Genomic DNA, 20,077 nt, shown 5'->3' with positions numbered 1-20,077 from the left:
GCGTAGAAGTTTTGCCTTGATATGTATAACTGGACCTGATAATACACCCCTTGATGTGTAAAACTAGATTATTAGGAACCATTGATACTTTATGCATTTATATTTTTGGAATGTGAAATTTAATGCTGGTTATGATGTCCATTATTACTTACCACAATAAGTAGAATCACAGACATGGTGTAGTAAAATGAATCCCTGAACACAGACCACTGTGTCAGATATACAATCTGAAAAATACAGTAATAATGTTGCTGAAAAAGCTGGGATTTCTCATGAGAACTTTTCACATTTTGTTCCTATTGTTATCTCATACACATTTAATGCCTCCAGCACTTTCAATCACCATACCAATGCCTGTGCGAGAGACGAGCATTCAAAGTTCCACAGTTATGCAGGATCATGAGCAACGAAAAGTACCTCACCAAAAAAGTTGACACAGGTTGCACTTACTCTTCTTACTTTTTTTCCGTTTTACTTTGTTTTATGATTATGTTATTTAATTCATTTCTCTTAACATGTACCATTCCACAGCCAAAATGGCGGGTATCCAATCTGCGAGCAGGATCTTGCCAACAGAGGTGCTCAGGAGGGTGGACTGTTATGACTTACGGGGAGGGAAATGCCTGAACTCCATTCAGTGAGTCTCCCTAATGGCACAGCCAAAATCAGAAACCCACAATTTGGGGAAATTGCAGATGTGACTTTGCAATCTACCACATTGTGAGTCAACAGTTCTCCATTCAAAATATTAGCAGTTTTAAACAAAGAGATCATTTGAGTTTTCAGAGGATTCTATGTTATTATAAAGATAATAATCTATTTTGTTAGACAATGTACATTGGAGGCTGCACTGCAGTAAAATTAACAATTATGGTACATGCTTCTCACTAATTCACAATTTCAGCACTGAAAGGATAAATGGTCATTAGCACAAGAGCAGTATTTAGCAAATAAATACCATACCAGCATAAGAATAAATGGAACATTTTTGGGTTGGTAGGCTGTAACTAGTGGGGTACCGCTTGGATCAGTGCTTGGGTCTAAGCTATTTACAATTTATATCAATGACTTAGATGAGTGGACTGAGTGTAATGTATCTAAGTTTGCTGATGATACAAAACTAGGTGGGAAAGCAAGTTGTCAGTGGGATGCAAAGAGGCTGCAAAGGGTTACAGACAGGTTAAGTGAGTGGGCAAGAACATGGCAGATGGAGTCTAATGTCAGAAAATGTAAAGTTATCCACTTTGGTAGGAAAAATAGAAAAGCAGAATAAATTTTAAATGGTGAGAGATTGGGAAATGTTGGTATTCAGAGGGAACTGGGTGTCCTTATACACGAATCATAGAAAGTTAACATGTAGGTACAGCAAGCAATTAGGAAAGCAAATGGTATATTAGCCTTGATTACAAAAGGATTGGAGTATATAAGTAAAGGGGCTGGATCTTCGGTTTGAGATTTCAGGGCGCTAATGGCGACGGGCTGGTCCTGATGCTGCCTGGAAAAACTTTGTGCCTGCATCTGCAAAATTCATCAAAAATTGAGGTTCCATGATCGAGCGTAACACAAGGAAGTTTTTGCACCCCAACCCAGGCACCATTATGAGCTGGTGACATGTGACTCTTGGTCCGGCAACATCACCACGCTGCCTCCCTCATGGATGATGTGGCTATCCAATGGGGGCTTCGCCAGGTTCCTCTTCATCATCCTCCACTGCAATTCCCACTGGCAATGCCTGGCCCCTCATGATAGCTATGTTGTGTAACATGCAGCACACCACAATGAATTCAGATACCTGTTGATGGGTGAATTGAAAGCTGCCTCCAGAGTGGTCCAGGCATCGGTTTGCCTGTAGGAGATGCCTTATCTCTATCAGCACTTCCATTCGGAAGCACAGCCTTCTCACACACTGCTCCTCAGAGAGCTTGAGGTATGAGCGTTGGTGCCTGTAACCCGTGGGGGGGTAAGCCCTCCTCCCCAGACGTCTTCGGCCTCTCCTCATCCGTGGGCCGAGATGGCCAAGAGCCCTTCTTCTAGCTTGAAGATGCCCGGCAACAGCATGAAGCATGATACACTGGCAAACTAGTAATGCCCCCATTAATTTCTTTCACTGACGTGAATTTCTTTCACTGACGTAAGGACACTCTAATGACAGATAAAATTGCCGCTTTCAAATCGGAGCTTCACACAGCATGATGTGCGCAACCGTTGCAGTCAATGTGATCTGTGATATAAGATCCTCATCCCTCCATTTAAATACGTCGCCAAATACTGCCTGCTGCACCCTGGGACGCCTGGTTTTTCAGACGTTTCCTGGGCCGGGCGTTTGATGTTGTGGCCGAATTTTGCATCTGGGGCGTTAGCGGAGCATTGTACAACGATTGATGTCATGACTTCAGTGAAACTAGAGGGCGGGGTGGTAAGTTTTTGCACTGCCGCAAACCATGAGCCGAATTTTCCGGCCGGGTGGTAAAAGCTGGACACCCTCCGTAACGCCTAGAAACAACCTTTACCGCACCTCCAGGGCTCTAACTGAGGCGCAAGCGAGCCAAAAATCCTGCCCAAGTCTTACTGCAATTATATTGGCCTTTGGTGAGATCACACCTGTAATGCAGAGTACAGTTTTGGTCTCCTTACCCAAAGAAGGATATACATGCCATTGAGGGAGTGCAACAAAGTTTCACTAGACTGATTCCTGGGGTGAGGGGATTGTCTTATGAAGAGAGATTGAGTAGACTAGGCCTATATTCCCTAGAGTTTAGAATACTTAAGAGGCTTGACAGGGTAGATGCTGGGAAGATGTTTATCCTGGATGGAGTGTCTAGAAGTAGGGGTCATAGTGTCAGAATAAGGGGTCGGCCATTTAGGACTGAGATTAGGAGAAATTTCTTCACTCAAAGGGTTGTGAATCTTTTGAATTCTCTACCACATAGGGCTGTGGATGCTCAGTCATTGAGTATATTATCAAGACTGAGATGGATACATTTTTGGATACTAAGGGAACCAAGGGATTTGGGGATAGTGTGGGAAGGTGGAGTAAAGGTAAAAGATCAGCCATGATCGTAATGAATGGCAGAACAGGCTCAAAGGGTCAAATGGCCCTGCTCCTATTTCTTATGTTCTCATATTAATCTCAATATTTTAAGGACGTGTCTGATTACTTCTATTGCTATAAATACTAAAAGATTTTTCTATTGTTTAGTGTAGAAAAAGCCACTATGATCTCAAATGTGTTAGGGTATCAATGGAACACCATATGACCTCTTGAAAAAGAATGATTAATTCTTAATGATGACTATTATGCAAACATCAGAGGAAAATTGAGAATATTTCTGAGGTCCGGTGAAGGCACAGTCCTATCCTGAGGGAAGTTACTCTAAAACGACTTCCATCCTGAAACCTATCTTTTGCTTTGTAATGCAAAAAACAGCCAGGCTTTGACCTTCTTCAAAGAATTAAAAGGTGTTTCAAGCTGTTTTCTGAGTAAATCAATATAGATCAACATTCTTTAAAAATAATGTCAAATGTTTGCTGTTCTGAGTGGCCTATTTGAGAGTGTTATTAACTGGTTGTGTTCATTTCTATGTATTTCTTCTATCTTTTGATATTGTTTTATTTAAGTTTTTTACATAAGAGTATAAAAAAAGCTGGAACAAGGAAAGGCCATTCACCCCATCAAGTCCTTACTTTCAAACACCATGTGCCATTTACCCTACCATGTACTCTACCCATTCATTTAATCTTGAGAAAAAGTTCTGCATAAATACCCCTTTATCTGCAAAGGTGATCCAGCAAAATTCTAGAATATTTGTCCACTACATCTCCACTATTCAACTCTATTCTATGATTCCCTGCCGCTCCCCTGACAGCACAGGAGCGGTTTTATCCCGTGAAGTATTTGGCCAACTCGTTCTGTGTGGATGCCTCTAAATTCCAATCTCATTCCCAGTCACATATTTATCCAGCTCTCTTAATCACCTCAGCCAATGGGCTGGATGTTGGCCAGGTTTGTGACCGGGTTTTCGCAGCGAAACAGTAATTTTGGCATAAAATTACCGTTTTCACCCGAAAATCTAGCCTGTTGTGTATTTTCTTCAGATCGAATAAAGCTGGGGCCAGCGAGATAAATCATGGTTCTCCCAAGGTTTGGAACTGTTGGCATCTAGGCAAATGCATACAATAAGATCCTACAAACAGCAAAAAAAAAGAATCTTTTAATAGTGATGCTGATTAAGGGGGAGAAGTTGATTAGGACACAGGGAGGACTCCCTGCTTGTCTTGATATAGTGTCCTGGGCCCTTTTGCATGCACTTGAGCAGGCAGAACGGGCCACAGTTTAACATCTCTTCCAAAAGACAGCAACTCTGACATTACAATACTCCCTTAATGCTGCACCATGGTGCTAGCCCTGGAATGGGATTTGCCTTGAATCCACTTTTTCTGACTCTGGGGAGAAAGTGCTACTGATACAAGCTGACCTGAAGGAAGGAGTCTGCTCCCACTTTATACTGGAGTCAGGCTGGCCCAGTAGGACGCAAGTCAATTCAACAGTTGTGGCCTAAAGTTAATTGTACTGAGTCATAGAGACTACTAGTCTTCATGCTGGATCTAATAAAATGTAACATGCAATCCTCTGCTAATCATCATCAACTAAATACTGCTTTTATTGCCGGATCGCTGCTTGTTACATGGCTCATTAAAATGGGGTTGAATAAGAACTGCCAACTGCAAACCCCGGCCAGCTTTTAAATAATTCATAAATAGACAACAAAGCAAACAGCTCCAATTCCACAGGGGTAGTTAGAATAAGGAATTCTCTGCCATAAACCATTGTTGAAACAGAATCCATCATTTCTTTTTCAAGGGAATTATATTGCGTGTATAAAATTATAAAATTACAAAATTCTGAGCAACAGAAGAGCTGTGGAATGTAACACATATTTATTTTTTTTAAGTTGTAAATAAGTCTAACCATTTTGGGGTGTGGGCTTGTACGAGATAAGGTTTTCTGCCTGTAGGATATAATTGTGGCTTTCGTTGCTGTTATCTGCCCACACCATTGCTCGAGGATATAGTCAAATGTTACTCTTACTTACATTGGTGATATTCAGCTACTCTGTGTCTAAAATGCAGAGTACAGCAGGCAGACCAAGAAAGAAGGGAATCTGGGCAATGCCAATATACAGGCCGGAGCCTCTTATATTTAATAAATGATAACACCTCTAATTGGGCGATTTCTCAATGCAGGGATCCTGTTCTGCTCAGGAGTAAATCTACAAAAAGATACTAATGGATAATGTGGCGCAAGGACCCGTTTTCTTATCTGGTATCACCATGCCACATTTTATACTGGAAAATCAGGCCTGGATAGAAATTACTTTCATTCCTCCCCCGATTAATAAAACGCATCTACATGCATGAATGTTACTAGTCTATCAGCTCCTATCTGAGAACAGAATATTGGGTGGAAGTTAAATCATTCTGAAGTTCATCATGAAACAAGCTCCTTATACGTTCAGCATGAGGAAATAGATTGACACTGACATTGGCACAACGTATTGGAGAGTTAACATATCATGCAGTGATATGATGTGTTTTCAGGCTATAATTCCTAACATTGGCTTGTATTCACTTGAGCATAGAAGATTGAGTGATGATCTAATAGAGGTGATTAAAATAATAAAATGATTCAATGGGTAGATAAAGAGAATCTAAAGCAAAATCAGGAAGCACTTCTTCACACAAAGGGTAGTAAAAGTGTAGAACTCTCTTCCCCAAAAGGATGTGGATGCTGGGCCAATTGAAACTTTCAAGACAGAGGCCGACTGATTTTTCTTAAGTAAGGGTGTCAAGGGATTTGGAACAAAGGCGGGTAAATGGAGTTGAGGTACAGATCTGCCAGCATCTAACTGAATGATAGAACAGGCTCGAGAGGTTGAACGGCCTACTACTGTTCCCTGTCCCCTGGGAGGATAGACGCACCAACATCAGTGTTCTCGACCAGGCCAACATCCCCAGCATCGAAGCACTGACCACACTCGACCAGCTCCGTTGGGTGAGCCACATCGTCTGCATGCCCAACACAAGACTCCCAAAGCAAGCACTCTACTCGGAATTCCTAGACGGCAAGCGAGCCCCAGGTGGGCAGAGGAAATGTTTCAAGAACACCCTCAAAGCCGCCTTGATAAAGTGCAACATCCCCACCGACACCTGGGAGTTCCTGGCCAAAGACCGCCCTAAGTTGAGGAAGAGCATCCGGGAGGGCACTGAGCACCTCGAGTCTCATTGCGGAGAGTGTACAGAAAACAAACGCAGGCAGCGGAAGGAGCATGCGGCAAATGCATGCTCTCCATCCACCCTTTCTTCCAATGACTGTCTGTCCCACCTGTGACAGAGACTGTAATTTCCATATTGGACTGTACAGTCACCTGAGAACTCACTTTTAGAGTGGAAGCAAGTCTTCCTCAATTTCGAGGGACTGCCTATGAATGAATGATGAATGACTGTTCTTATGTTCATATGGTGCATTTCCACACAAAGCCATGCTGTCAATGACAGGTGCAAACTAATGACAAACTAATCCTCAGAGGAAATGAGACAAGAATCACACCCTGAGCTGTGAATGTTACTACGTCTATCAGCTTCCATCTGAGAACCGAATACTGGGCTCTTGTACCTCCTTATACCTCCTAGTGTTCAGGACCAGGCAAGCATTGGAAGGTGCATCCCGTTTGGGGCAGTGGGCAATTTCGACCCCTTCATTTATTTCGAATTATCTGCCTCGTTTGTGGCAGAGGGCAATTTTGGCCCCCAGCTCATTGGTTCAAAGTTCTGGGATTGAGTTGGAAGAAGGAACGCCGTAACATCAAAGCTAGTGCGACGTACATCACATTTGAAACAGCAAGGCTGAAAACGATAAGCAAAGGCAAAGCCCGGTAGAACTTGTCCATTAAGAGACTGTTATTTTTAAAGAATGATCTCAGAGTATCTGGAAAAGCTATTCAATCAGGTGATTTGCCCCTCATGGATTTTGCCCATTTAATTCATTTTTCCAGATACAGTTTTGCAAACAAATACTTTGACCTGTAAAAGCTTTAGTCTGCTCTTGATATTCTGAGGTGATGGTCATAGTGTAGCATGAGACTGTTTAATCTAGTAATAAGATTACTGCAATTGGGGTAATTATTAGCTTCCGTATCGTACAATTCTGCAAGGAAAGCTTAAACAAACGTTTCCACAATGTATGAGGCTATGGCCGCTGAGGGGAACAGCAATAAAACTGCTGAAGGAGAAACAACAATCCTCTCCCACCCCCGCTCCCTCCCCCAGCAACCCATGGAACTGGGTTTTCTGGCAGTGCCAGTCAAGCGCCTGCAGTTGCACATGCCTCTGCCTGCCCCATGCATATTAGTACCCTTTCACTGACCCTGCCAACTCGGGAGATTCAGTGTTGGAGTGCACCAATTCTCATGATCTCTGTGGGATTGTGGCCCATGGATTTTCAGGGACATCCATTCTGAGCAACAATTTCAAGTTTACAAGGTTTTCATTTTTTGTTCCATGTCATTTTTAAGAGAAGTATTTTTAATAGGACTGACCTGCCCTGCAAATATTCCGCAGACACCAATGATGCACAGTATGTTAAATACTGCTGAGCCAACAATGGTACCAACTCCAACATCTCCATGGGTGATAAAGACACCTGCAAGAAACATAAAAGGATGTGTTACATCACATTCGCTTTACTGACTTTTATTACAAGAAAGCTAAATAATAACAATTGCATCTCCTTTGGGGATCCGAGTGATTGTGATCATCTGCAAACTATTTGGGAATTAAACTATTGTTTATAAAAATTAGGATTTGATTTGTTTATGCGTGATGTTGTGTGACAGGTAAGAGGCTGATAAAAGGCAATGCATTTCAAGAATGCAATTAAAAATTAAGATCAGGGTGGATCCCATTCGAAAGACACAATTTCCGATTACTTTCAGGTTGCATTCACTTGGATTTGGGAAAAAATTAGTCTACATCACACATGGGAATAGTGGAAAGTCTAATAAACTTGAGCTTACAAACGATGTGTTAATATTAACATACACACACTGTTGTGTTTATGTTTTGTCCATTATTTTAATTGAGATCCTAATCTGCTTAAATAGCCAATAATGTGGATATTTAATATTACCATACTTGAAGCAGTCTCAAAAAGAAACCAACAGTGCAAATAAATCAATAATTTCTAGGTCATTTATAGATACTTAAAAACTGCAGAAATTATCACCTGTCACTGCAACATGGTGCAATGACATACATAGGGGGACTTTGTGTTCAAAAGAAATCGGCAACAATGGAAATTTGCACAGACCATGATAAGCATTCATTAGCTAATACTTGCACACTTTCAGGGCCTTGGCCGCTTTGGGCTGAGAGGTTTCTCTATTGAACATAACTCGAACCCTTTCTTTGTACACAAAGTTCCAGCATGCATGTGGCTGCATTTTGTTGTAGTGACAGATGTGACATTTCTGACGAGTCCTTAAGTAATTAGGAATGACCCAGAAGTTGTTGACTGTTTTAGCTTGCTGTTAAAGACAGCTTCAATTCTTATAATAGCATTGAATTTACACATTGCTAGCTATTAAGGCTCTGTATGTAACTTTCATGCAGACCAGTTATGTAAGTGTACAAGACCAACATAAATATTTAAGCAGCTTCCGAACAGGAGATGTAAACATAGAAACTAGAAACATAGAAATTTACAGCGCAGAAGGAGACCATTTCGGCCCATCGTGTCCATGCCGGCCGACAAAGAGCCGCGCGGTCCTTGGTCAGCAGCCCTAAAGGTTACATCTAAACCTATGAACAATGACGGAAAGGCAAAGAGCACCCAGCCCAACCAGTCCGCCTCACACAACTACGACACTCCTTACACTGAAACATTCTACACTCCACCCCAACTGGAGCCATGTGATCTCCTGGGAGAGGCAAAAACCAGATAAAAACCCAGGCCAATTTAGGGAGAAAAAATCTGGGAAAATTCCTCTCCGACCCATCCAGCCGATCAAAACTAGTCCAGGAGATCACCCTGGCCATATTCTATTCCCTGCAGTACTTACCATTATATCTGCACCGCCCAACAAAGGGTCATCCAGTCTAATCCCAATTACCAGCTCTAAGTCTGTAACCCTGCAGGTTACTGCACTTTAAGTACCTATCCAACCATCTCTTAAAAATGGTGAGGGTTTCTGCATCCACCATTCTTCCAGGCAGCGAGTTCCAGATCCCCACAACCCTCTGCATATAGAAGCCCCGCCCCCCTCAAATACCCTCTAAACCTTCCACCAACCACCTTAAAACTATGCCCCCTTGTAATAGACCCCTCCACCAATGGAAATAGACCCTTACTATCCACTATGTCCAGGCTCCTCAATATTTTGTACACCTCGATGAGGTCTCTTCTCAACCTCCTCTGTTCCAATGAGAACAAACCTAGCCTATCCAATCTGTCCTCATAACTAAGATTCTCCATTCTAGGCAGCATCCTAGTAAATCTCCTCTGCACCCTCTCTAGTGCAATCACGTCCTTCCTATAATACGGCGACCAGAACTGCACGCAGTACACCAGCTGTGGCCTAACCAAAGTATTATACAATTTAAGCATAACCTCCCTGCTCTAATACTCTATGCCTCTGCCAATAAAGGCAAGCATTCCATATGCCTTCTTAGCCACCTGGCCTGCAACTTTCAGGAATCTGTGCACAAGCACTCCTAGGTCCCTTTGTTCATCTACACTATTAAATGGCCCACCGCTTAATGTGTATACCCTTTCCTTATTAGCCCTCCCAAAGTGCATCACCTCACATTTCTCTGAATTAAATTCCATTTGCCACTGATCTGCCCACCTGACCAGTAGATTGATATCCTCCTGCAGCCCATGACTTTCGTATTCATTATCAACCACACAGCCAATTTTAGCATCGTCTGCAACTTCTTAATCATACTCCCTATATTTAAATCTAAATCGTTGATATATACCACAAAAAGCAAGGGTCCCAGTACTGTGCCCTGCGGAACCCCACTGGAAACATCCTTCCAGTCACAAAAACATCCATCAATCATTACCCTTTGCTTCCTATCTCCAAGCCAATTTTAGATCCAACTTGCCACTTTGCCCTGGATCCCATGGGCTTTAACCTTCATGACCAGTCTACCATGTGGGACCTTATCAAAAGCCTCACTAAAGTCCATATATACTACATCATACGCACTACCCTCATCGACCCTCTTTGTTACCTCCTCAAAAAATTCAATCAGGTTAGTCAAACACGATCTTCCCTTAACAAATCTGTGCTGACTGTCCCTAATTAATCCTTGCCTTTCCAAATGCAGATTTATCTTGTTTTTCAGGATTTTTTCCAATAATTTTCCCACCACTGAGGTTAGGCTGACAGGCATGTAATTACTTGGCCTATTCCTTTTTCCCTTCTTAAACATTAGCGGTCCTCCAATCCTCCGTCACTTTGCCCAGATCCAAAGAGGAATGGAAAATGATGGTCAAGGCCTCTGCTATTTCCTCTTTTACTTCGCTCAACAACCTGGGATGTAAAGGTCTGATTTTTTTTCTGAAAACAAGTGTGTCTAGGGGCTAGAACCTCCATTTTATTTGCATGTTTACTGCCCACTTAACGCCCATTTTACCGCTGAAATGATGTATAAAGCACAGACATCGCCCATTTAGCCACAAAGTGGAAACTGACGGGCATTTTTTGGAAACTTAGCACCAAGCGTTACTTTCCCCATGTGCTTAACGCCGGGAAAAAATAATCCAGCCCACCCACTTTTTTGGGGCGGAATTATCAGAATGGGCGAAATCAACACCCATAATATCGCCCAGCGTTAATTTCTGCACTGATTTAACGCCGAGATTCAATAATACCGCCCACCCACTTTTTTTTGACGTAAAGAGCATATTTACTGAAACTAGCGGCCATGAGATTTCCCAGCGTCACTTTCACCACCTCGCACACATATCGGCCACAATATCGCTCGCCCAAAAAAACACCCAGAAAAAGTGGAACTAACTGGAACTAATCACAGCATTATGGACACCATGTTCTACATCACATGTCACATCCTTTAAAAGGCTGCTGCACTTCAACCTCGGGGGAGTTCGGATGTACTCTGGAGGTCATTGGAGTTGATGTGAACATCTGTACAAACATCTTGACCATACTGTGATTGGAATTGAATAGGTGTCTTCATCGGGACATTAATTGTTTGTGACCAATCGGTGGAAAACAGAGAGCTACTGCAATGGGGCCTGTCCTTTCTCACCCTCTCTTGGTGATCAATTACATGCAGCAGACTCGAGATCGCAGAAGGAACGCTCCACAGCATTATGTGCCCAATGTAAGACATGCCAGACTGCTGAGGAGGACCAGACATTACACCCCGCGCAAGTACAAGGAGAAGCAATCTTACCTCGACTTGCCCGACACCACCTGCATTCGGAGACTGCGCTTCCACTGGTTATCACTGAGGTATGTCAGCTCATGAGGAGATCTGTAGCCTGCTAGCACTATCAGTACTGCACTGTCCATCGAGGTCAAAGTTACCGCGGCACTGTGGTTCTATGCCTCGGGTTCTTTTCAGGCCACAGCTGGAGACATTTGCGGACTTTCTCAGCATGCCACACATTGCTGCATTAGACAGGTCACTGAAGCCCTGTACGCACACAGGAGTGACTTGATCAGCTTCCTTATGACCAGGGAGGCACAGAGTGAGAGGGCTCTAGGATTCTCCAGAATTGCAAACTTCCCCAAGGTGCAGGGAGCAATAGACTGCACGCAAATCGCGATGCGGGCACCTTTTCAGGATGCAGAGGTTTTCAGGAACTGCAAGGGATTCCACTCCCTGAATGTCCAACTGGTTGTCAACCACCAGTGAATGCTCAATTTCCGGGCAGCATCCATGATGCGCACATCCTGCGTGAGAACACTGTATCTGACTTGTTTAACAATCAGCCACAAGGTCAATGCTAGATGCTTGGTGGCAAAGGATATGGCCTCGCCACCTGGCTGATGACCCCATTGCATGACACCCACACCGAAGCTGAGAGGTGATACAACGAGAGCCACAGAGCAACTCGCAATATCGTGGAAAAAACCATTGGAGTGCTTAAGCAGCGCTTTAGATGCCTGAATCACTCAGGATGCGAGCTCCAATACCACCCTGAGCAGGTAGCTCAATTCGTGGTGGTGTGCTCCATGCTGCACAACTTGACTATCAGGAGGGGACAAGAATTGCCTGATGAGTCTCACAGTCCACCTCACCAGAGAGAGGAAGAGGAGGACGAGGAGGCAGACTCTGACATCGGCTCAGACAATCAGGCTGATGCTGAAGCCATGCCCCCGCCCTCCTGTAGACCGCATGAAAGGGCCCGTGGTGGCATGATAGCTGCGTCAGGAGCTCATCAATGATGGCTTTGCCTGAAAGAACGTTGGTGTTATTTCCAAGGCTGACGCACTGCTGGGTGTGCAGATGATACATCAATGGTGGGCATCACCTCTGTGACAGTTAAAGTTTAAGTTGATTGAAGTTAGGTGTGATTATACCATTGATGTTAAGGAATCACCAGCGTGTAACAGTGCAATTATCTGAGCCAATGCGCAACAAGGTTTGTTGAATAAAAAACATTAAAACCGAACATTTGTTTGAAATCATCAGTATTTCTGTAAAAACCAACCCTTCCCCCCGCCCCCCCCCGCTCCCCGCCCCGCTTCTCCTCCCCATCTCTACCCCTTCCCCTTCCCCTCCTGACTCCAAGTCGCCAGGCCGAGGAGCTCCTCAGGTGATGCTTCATTGGGGGGAGTTGGGGGATGACGGCCGAAACGCTGCTTGGACGGATACGGGAGAGGATGGCCCCGAGGCGGGAACGAGCTCCTAGCCAGAAGCAAGATGCTGCTGGCTCTCATGTGTGATTGGCAATGGGGGTGTGGCACCTTGGGGTGCAGTGCCGCGCTCCGGGACCACTGGGAGCCCTCTGCCATCAGTGTTCCTGCATCCCTTCCAAGTTATATCTTATTTGTTGGACAAAAACTTGGTGCTTAGTAGGCTTTTTGCTGCTGGTGAATCTCCCTCGTGCCTCCCACAACAACCAAACAAGCACACACCACACCCACACACGCCTTCAGTCCCTCTCAGCTCCCTCTCTCTCTGTCTCCTCTTATGCACATGTCATGATGACCCTTGACCTCCTGAATCGCAGGAATCGAGCATTGTCATGTCGTTTCTAAGGACGGCGACACTTTACGGCAGAAGGTCAGCGAGATTTAATGCTGCCGCCCATTTCATATCGGTCGCGGTAACGCCCATTTTCAAAAATGGAGACGAGGTGCTTTGAGAATGGGCGAGAAGCCGGCGATCTGAAAACCCATTTTTACTGCCCACATCAGAAATAACGTCCATTTTTGGGCGATAAGCGCAAAAGTAAGAAATCTAGCCCTAGGAATCTAGTAGTGAAGAAGAGCCATTTTGTTCCGATTGATTCAAAGGAAATAAAGAAATAACTTGCATTTATATAGCGCTTTTCACATCCTCAGGATGTCCCAAAATGCTTCAGAGCTAATTAATTAATTTTTGAAGTGTAGTCACTGTTGTAAGTGTTCTGTCTCAAATAAAGCAACGTGACCGAGTACTGTAGACTTGAGTAAGTGTAACCTTAGTCTCTTTAGTCTGACTCCATAGTGCTGGCACAGCATTGGAGGCCTGCTTAGATATAGTGCTCCCAAGGGATGCTGTGATCCCTTGGGACTCCAATAGATATGCTCTCTGGTGGCGGTAGAATGCTGGTTACAAGGTGTTACATACATAACATCACTCCCCCACCCCCCCAAAGTCAACAGTACACTTATTTACAAGGTGAGACGAACTGGGGCTTTCCACTCCCTAGTTGATTGTCTGGGTACAAACACAAGTGCAGGTGAGTTGGTTGGGCCTTCGCTGGGCTGCTGCGCAGCTGACCTTGCTGGGCTGCTGGGGATGATGAGTTCAGTTTCCTGGTCAACCGTGATGTCGGTTGCCACTTGTCTGTGTATCAGAGGGTCGAAGTTGGTGGTGTCCTCTTCAGGTTGCTCGTGGCTGTCTGTGAATGGCAATTTGGTTTGGTCCAAATGCTTTCTGCAAGTTAGTCCATTTGCAAGTTTGACCTCAAACACCCTTCTCACTTCTTTGGCTACGACAGTGCCAGCAAGCCATTTGGGGCCATGTCCATAGTTGAGTAAAAATACAGGGTCATTGACTTCAATATCACGTGACAAATTTGCGCGATCATGGTACATGCTTTGTTGATGCCGCCTGCCCTCGACATGTTCATGGAGATCAGGGTGGACTAGAGAGAGCCTTGTTTTGAGCACCCTTTTCATGAACAGTTCGGCAGGAGGAATCCCGTTTGACGAGTGGGGTCTTGTGCGGTAGCTGAGCAGGACTTGGGACAGGCGGGTCTGCAGGAAGCCTTCCAACATGCGTTTCAAGCTTTGCTTGATAGTTTGGACTGCCCGTTATGCCTGGCCTTTAGATGCGGGCTTGAACGGGGCAGATGTGACATGCTTGATCCCATTGCGGGTCATGAATTCCTTGAATTCAGCACTGGTGAAGCACGGCCCATTGTCGCTGACAAGGATATCAGGCAGGCCGTGCATGGCAAACATGGCTCATAGGCTTTCGATGGTGGCAGTGGACGTGCTTACAGATATTATTACACACTCAATCCATTTTGAATAAGCATCCACAACAACCAAAAACATTTTGCCTAGAAACGGGCCAGCGAAGTCAACATGGATCCTAGACCATGGTTTGGAGGGCCATGACCACAAACTTAGCGGTGCCTCCCTAGGTGCATTGCTCAGTTGAGAGCAAGTGTTGCATTGGCGCACGCAAGACTCCAAATCTGAGTCGATGCCAGGCCACCACACATGGGATCTGGCTATAGCTTTCATCATTACTATGCCTGGGTGGGTACTGTGTAGGTCGCGTATAAACGTTTCCCTGCCTTTCTTAGGCAAAACCACGCGATTATCCCACAAAAGACAGTCCACCTGTATGGACATTTCGTCTTTGCGCCGCTGGAACGGCTTGATCTCTTCACGCATCTCCGCTGGGACGCTGGACCAGCTCCTATGGAGGACACAGTTTTTTACAAGGGTCAGTAAAGGATCCTGGCTGGTCCAGGTTCTGATCTGGCGGGCCATAATGGGTGACCTTCGTTTTTTGAATGCATCCATCACCAAGAGCAAGTCTGCAGGCTGTGCCATTTCCACCCCGGTGGTGGGCAATGGTAGCCGACTGAGAGCATCAGCGCAGTTCTCTGTGCCTGGCCTGTGGCAAATTACATAGTTATATGCAGACAGCGTGAGCACCCATCTTTGGATACGAGCAGAGGCATTGGTATTAATACCTTTGCTCTCTGAGAATAACGATATGAGCGGCTTATGGTCAGTGTCTAACTCGAACTTAAGCCCAAACAGATACTGGTGCATTTTTTTCACCCGGTAAATGCATGCCAGAGCTTCTTTTTCAATCATGCTGTCGACCCTTTTCGGCCTTGGACAAACTCCTGGACACATAGGCGACCGGTTGCAATGTTCACGATTCGTTAGCTTGTTGTAATACACACACGGCCCCGTACGAAGACGCATCGCAAGCTAGCACGAAACATTTACATGGGTTATACAGAACAAGCAGTTTGTTGAAACATAACAGATTTCTGGCTTTCTCAAAAGCAGTCTCTTGTGATTTCCCCCATACCCAGTCATCTCCCTTGCGTAGCAACACATGTAGAGGCTCTAGCAAGCTGCTTAATCCAGGTAGGAAAGTACCAAAATCATTGAGGAGTCCCAGGAATGACCGCAGCTCTGCCATGTTCTGTGGTCTCGGTGCGTTCTTGATAGCATCCGTCTTGGCGTCGGTGGTTCTGATGCCGTCTGCCGCGATACTTCTCCCCATGAATTCGACCTCTGGCGCCAGGAAAACACACTTCGAGCATTTCAACCTGAGTCCCACACAGGTTCTGGAAGTGTTCGATGGTGTCCTGACCTGTGATCAATATTTTGTCCTGGAAAACCAAGGTGCGCGGAACCAACTTTAGCAGACTCTCCATGTTTCTTTGAAAAATAGCCGTGGCCGATTGAATCCCAAACAGGCATCTATTGTAGATGAACAGACCTTTGTGCGAGTTGATGCAGATGAGGCCTTTCGAAGATTCCGGCAGCTCCTGCATCATGTAGACCGAGGTCAGGTCCAGCTTGGTGAACGCCTTCCCTCCTGCCAGCGTCGCAAATAGGTCATCTGCCTTGGGTAGTGGGTACTGGTCCTGCAGCAAAAAACGGTTAATCGTTACTTTGTAGTCCCCACAAATTCTGACCATGCCATTGCCCTTGAGAACCGGAACAATCGGACTGGCCCGCTCGTTGAACTCAACCGGCGCGATGATGCCCGCTCATTGCAGCCTGTCCAGCTCGATCTCCACTTTCTCTCGCATCATGTAGGGCACTGCACGTGCCTTGTGGTGGATGGGTCGTGTACCGGGAACCAAGCGGATCTGCACCTTCGCCCCAGAGAAATTTCCGATGCCTGGCTCAAACAACGACGGGAACTTGCTCAAAACCTGGGCACATGAGGCATCGTTGACGGACGAAAGCGCTCAGATGTCATCCCAGTTCCAGCGGATTTTTCCCAGCCAGCTTCTGCCGAATAATGTGGGGTCATCTCCTGGTACTATCCATAGTGGTAGTTCGTGCACCACTCCATCATAGAAGACTTTTACTGCTGCACTGCCAATTACAGGGATCAGCTCTTTAGTGTAAGTTCTCAGCTTCGTATAAATAGGGCTCAGCTTGGGCCTTTGTGCCTTGCTGCACCACAGCCTCTTGAAGGCCTTTTTGCTCATGATAGACTGACTTGCACCCGTGTCCAATTCCATGGATACTGGAATTCCATTCAGTCCAACTTTTAACATGATCGGTGGACATTTCGTGGTGAAGGTGTGTACCCCGTACACTTCTGCCTCCTCGGTTTGAGTCTCTAGTTCAGTTTGATCCGCCATGAATCGGTCTTCCTCTGCAACGTGGTGGTTTTCAGGGTTTGCAGCTCATCTGCACATTCACTGGAGGTATCCCATTGTTCCACAGCCTTTGCACGCATAGTGTTTGAAGCGACATTGATGGGCTCGATGATCACCTCCGCAGCACTAACAAGGTGTTAACTGCCTCACATTCACGCTTGATGGCGGACTCTGAGTCATCTGAGGTCATGCAGATGCAGGCGTGTACGTTCTACCATATGCATTCCTGCCTGAAAACGATGTTTCTTTGTGTACAGTACTTGCCGGTGTATCTTTGTGCTGCGAAATTTGTTTGGTGTTATCGCTGGTAGACATAAATGCCTGGGCTATCGTTATGGCTTTGCTCAGGTTCGGTGTTTCAACAGTCAATAGTTTGCGAAGGATAACTGCATGGCCAATGCCAAGAAAATAAAGTCTCTTAGCATTTGCTCCAGGAATCCACCGAATTTGCATTGTCATGCAAGGCGCTTTAGTTCGGCGACGTAGCTCGCCATTTCCTGGCCTTCAGACCGTTGACATGTGTAAAATCGATACCTTGCCATCAGAACGCTCTCCTTCGGATTTAGGTGCTCCCAGACCAGCGTTCACAGTTCTTCATACGATTTGGTTGTTGGTTTCACCAGAGCAAGAAGATTCTTCATGAGGCCCCGAGGACGGTGAGGATGATCGCCCTTCGTTTGGCAGCATTCTCATCCCCTTCCAGCTCATTGGCCACAAAGTATTGGTCGAGTCACTCCAAGAAGGCCTCCCAATCGTCCCCTTCTGAGAATTTCTCCAGGATACCAACAGTTCTCTGCATTTTCACGTGATGGTTCGTTATCTATTACTCGTTGCCAGTTGTTATGTCTCAAATAAAGCAATGTGACTGAGTACTGTAGACTTGAGTAAATGTGACCTTAGTCTCTTTATTCTGACTCCAGAGTGTTGGCACAGCATGGGAGGCCTGCTTATATACCGTGCTCCCAAGGGATGCTGGGATCCATTGGGACTCCAACAGATGCGCCCTCTGGTGGTGGTAGAATGTTGGTTACAAGGTGTTGCATACATAACAGTAATGTAGGGAAACATGGCAGATAATTTGCACACAGCAAGTCCCACAAACAGCTATAAGATAAATGACCAGATAATCTGTTTCTGTTGGTGTTGGCTGAGGGATGAATGTTGACCAGGACACCAGGAGAACTCCCCTACTTTCCGAAAAATGGCAAGAGATTTTCATATCTGGCTGACAGGGCCTTGTTTTAATGTCTCATCCTAATGACAGCACTGCATCTTCAGTACTGCACTGAACTGTCAGCCTAGACTAAGTACTAGAGACTGGAATGGGACATGAACCCACAATCTTCTGACTCAGAAGCAGAAATTCTACCACTGAACCAGGGCTGCCACAAGAGCTGCTGTACTGGAAAATACTGAAAGGGGTTGATAATTATTAAGCGATGTTGAAGGACAGAAAAATAGTCAAGTTTGCACAGCCTTCTCCCCCATTAAAAAGATACAACTGGCCTTTAACATGTCACGGGACTTTCTTGAAACTGCTCCCATTCCACCACCATAACTTGACTGGAACTGTGGCGGAATCTGTTAGCTGGATGAACAGGATTTCTGCCGCACTTCCGGCAAAGCTAGAGTGGGAGCGGCTCCTAGGAAGTTCTCGGCCATTGATATTTTCATATACATTACCCTTGTGGTTACCTTTTAGAACAAAAAAATTCAATGTACAAATACATTTTTAAAACTGTTATTTGCATCCAATATGATGATATACAGGATTTATTAACTATGAGTAATATGCAGCATGCGGACATTACCGATAACTGAAGCAAACAGTTCAGGTGCTGAGCTTCCAGCTGCCATGAAGGTAGCCCCAGCTACATCTTCACTCAAATGTAATCTCTATATAACAAGGAAAGAGAAGCCATTACAGGACATCGCTAATCATTGCATACACTTCCAGTCACATTCTATCACTTCTTGGGTTTTTAGAGTAGCATTAATTTTTATTATGTCTCTCGTCATTTGTTAACTTGTCTAAGAAAAGCATCGATCATTTTCTTAATGATTATTTTTATTTTCTGTTCCACGACATTCTTTCATAGGTTGTCAATTACCCTGTTTACTGAGTGTGATATTCAATTCTGAGAGTTATTAATGTCTATGTCATCCACAGTGGAGTTACACATCTTTATAGCAATAGTTTTAATAGTAAGTATGATCATTACCAAACATATTAGGGGCAATTTTCTAAAGGTATAGATAATTAGCAAAATTGGGACTGAATAGACCTTGGGGTAGAAATTGCCCCCTGCCTGAAACAGGGCGCTCCCATCCCATTTCAATGGTTTTTACTGCAGTTGCGGTTCAGGTCATCTCTTGAACGACATTCAGCTCTTTGTTGTTTTTTTTTCCTTGGATCCGGAAGTCGCTCTTAATGGGGGCAGTGGCAACCCCTGAGGGCCGGAAGTTGGGGCGGTGCGGAGTGACTTAAAGGGGAGAGCCTCCGTGATTTAAAAACTTCAGCCCACTGGACCACCAGGGGGGTAGATCGGTGGTGCGCACGGCGATGACGTGCTTACCATGGATCGGCAGCAGCGGAGCAGTAGGGGGGGGCGATCGGGGCACCACCGGGAAAACTCGGGAGGGCAATTGGGCTAGCAGCGGCCATTCCACAAAAGGTCGGAGGCCACTCCACTCCGCAGCATGGCTGGCGATTTGCGGTGTTAACAGGCCTTAAGGAAAGGGGCAATTTCAGCCTCCTTGAGACTGGTCTTTACTGTTACAGCCCAGTGTGCTACATAGATTCTTCCCCATCTCATCCGCAACATTACATTAGGACAACTGGGACACCATGGTGTAGCTGAAGCTTTTTCTTGGGATCGTGTGTAGAACAGACTGGTTTAGTGCTTCTGTAGGTTCATACTGTGTACAGGAACACTGGGAGTGTGTAGCAAAGCCACA

The 20,077-nt window shown here is 45.2% G+C and overlaps 1 protein-coding gene across 1 annotated transcript in view; it reads right to left on the bottom strand.

Annotated features, from left to right (window-relative positions):
• Positions 1 to 20,077, bottom strand: part of slc24a4b (solute carrier family 24 member 4b) — a 372,991-nt gene that overhangs the window by 87,407 nt on the left and 265,507 nt on the right. Inside the window, exons 5-7 of the mRNA XM_070877549.1 lie at positions 18,931 to 19,015; positions 7,596 to 7,699; positions 153 to 227 (exon numbers count right to left, since the gene is read on the bottom strand). Of these exons, the coding sequence (XP_070733650.1) occupies positions 153 to 227; positions 7,596 to 7,699; positions 18,931 to 19,015 (264 nt within the window). The remainder of the gene's footprint in view (positions 1 to 152; positions 228 to 7,595; positions 7,700 to 18,930; positions 19,016 to 20,077) is intronic.

The sequence above is a fragment of the Pristiophorus japonicus genome, chromosome 4 (assembly GCF_044704955.1).
Source record: "Pristiophorus japonicus isolate sPriJap1 chromosome 4, sPriJap1.hap1, whole genome shotgun sequence".
Classification (NCBI taxonomy): domain Eukaryota; kingdom Metazoa; phylum Chordata; class Chondrichthyes; family Pristiophoridae; genus Pristiophorus; species Pristiophorus japonicus.
The sequence above is the reverse complement of the archived record's forward strand: the minus strand, read 5'-3'. Positions and strand labels throughout refer to the sequence as shown.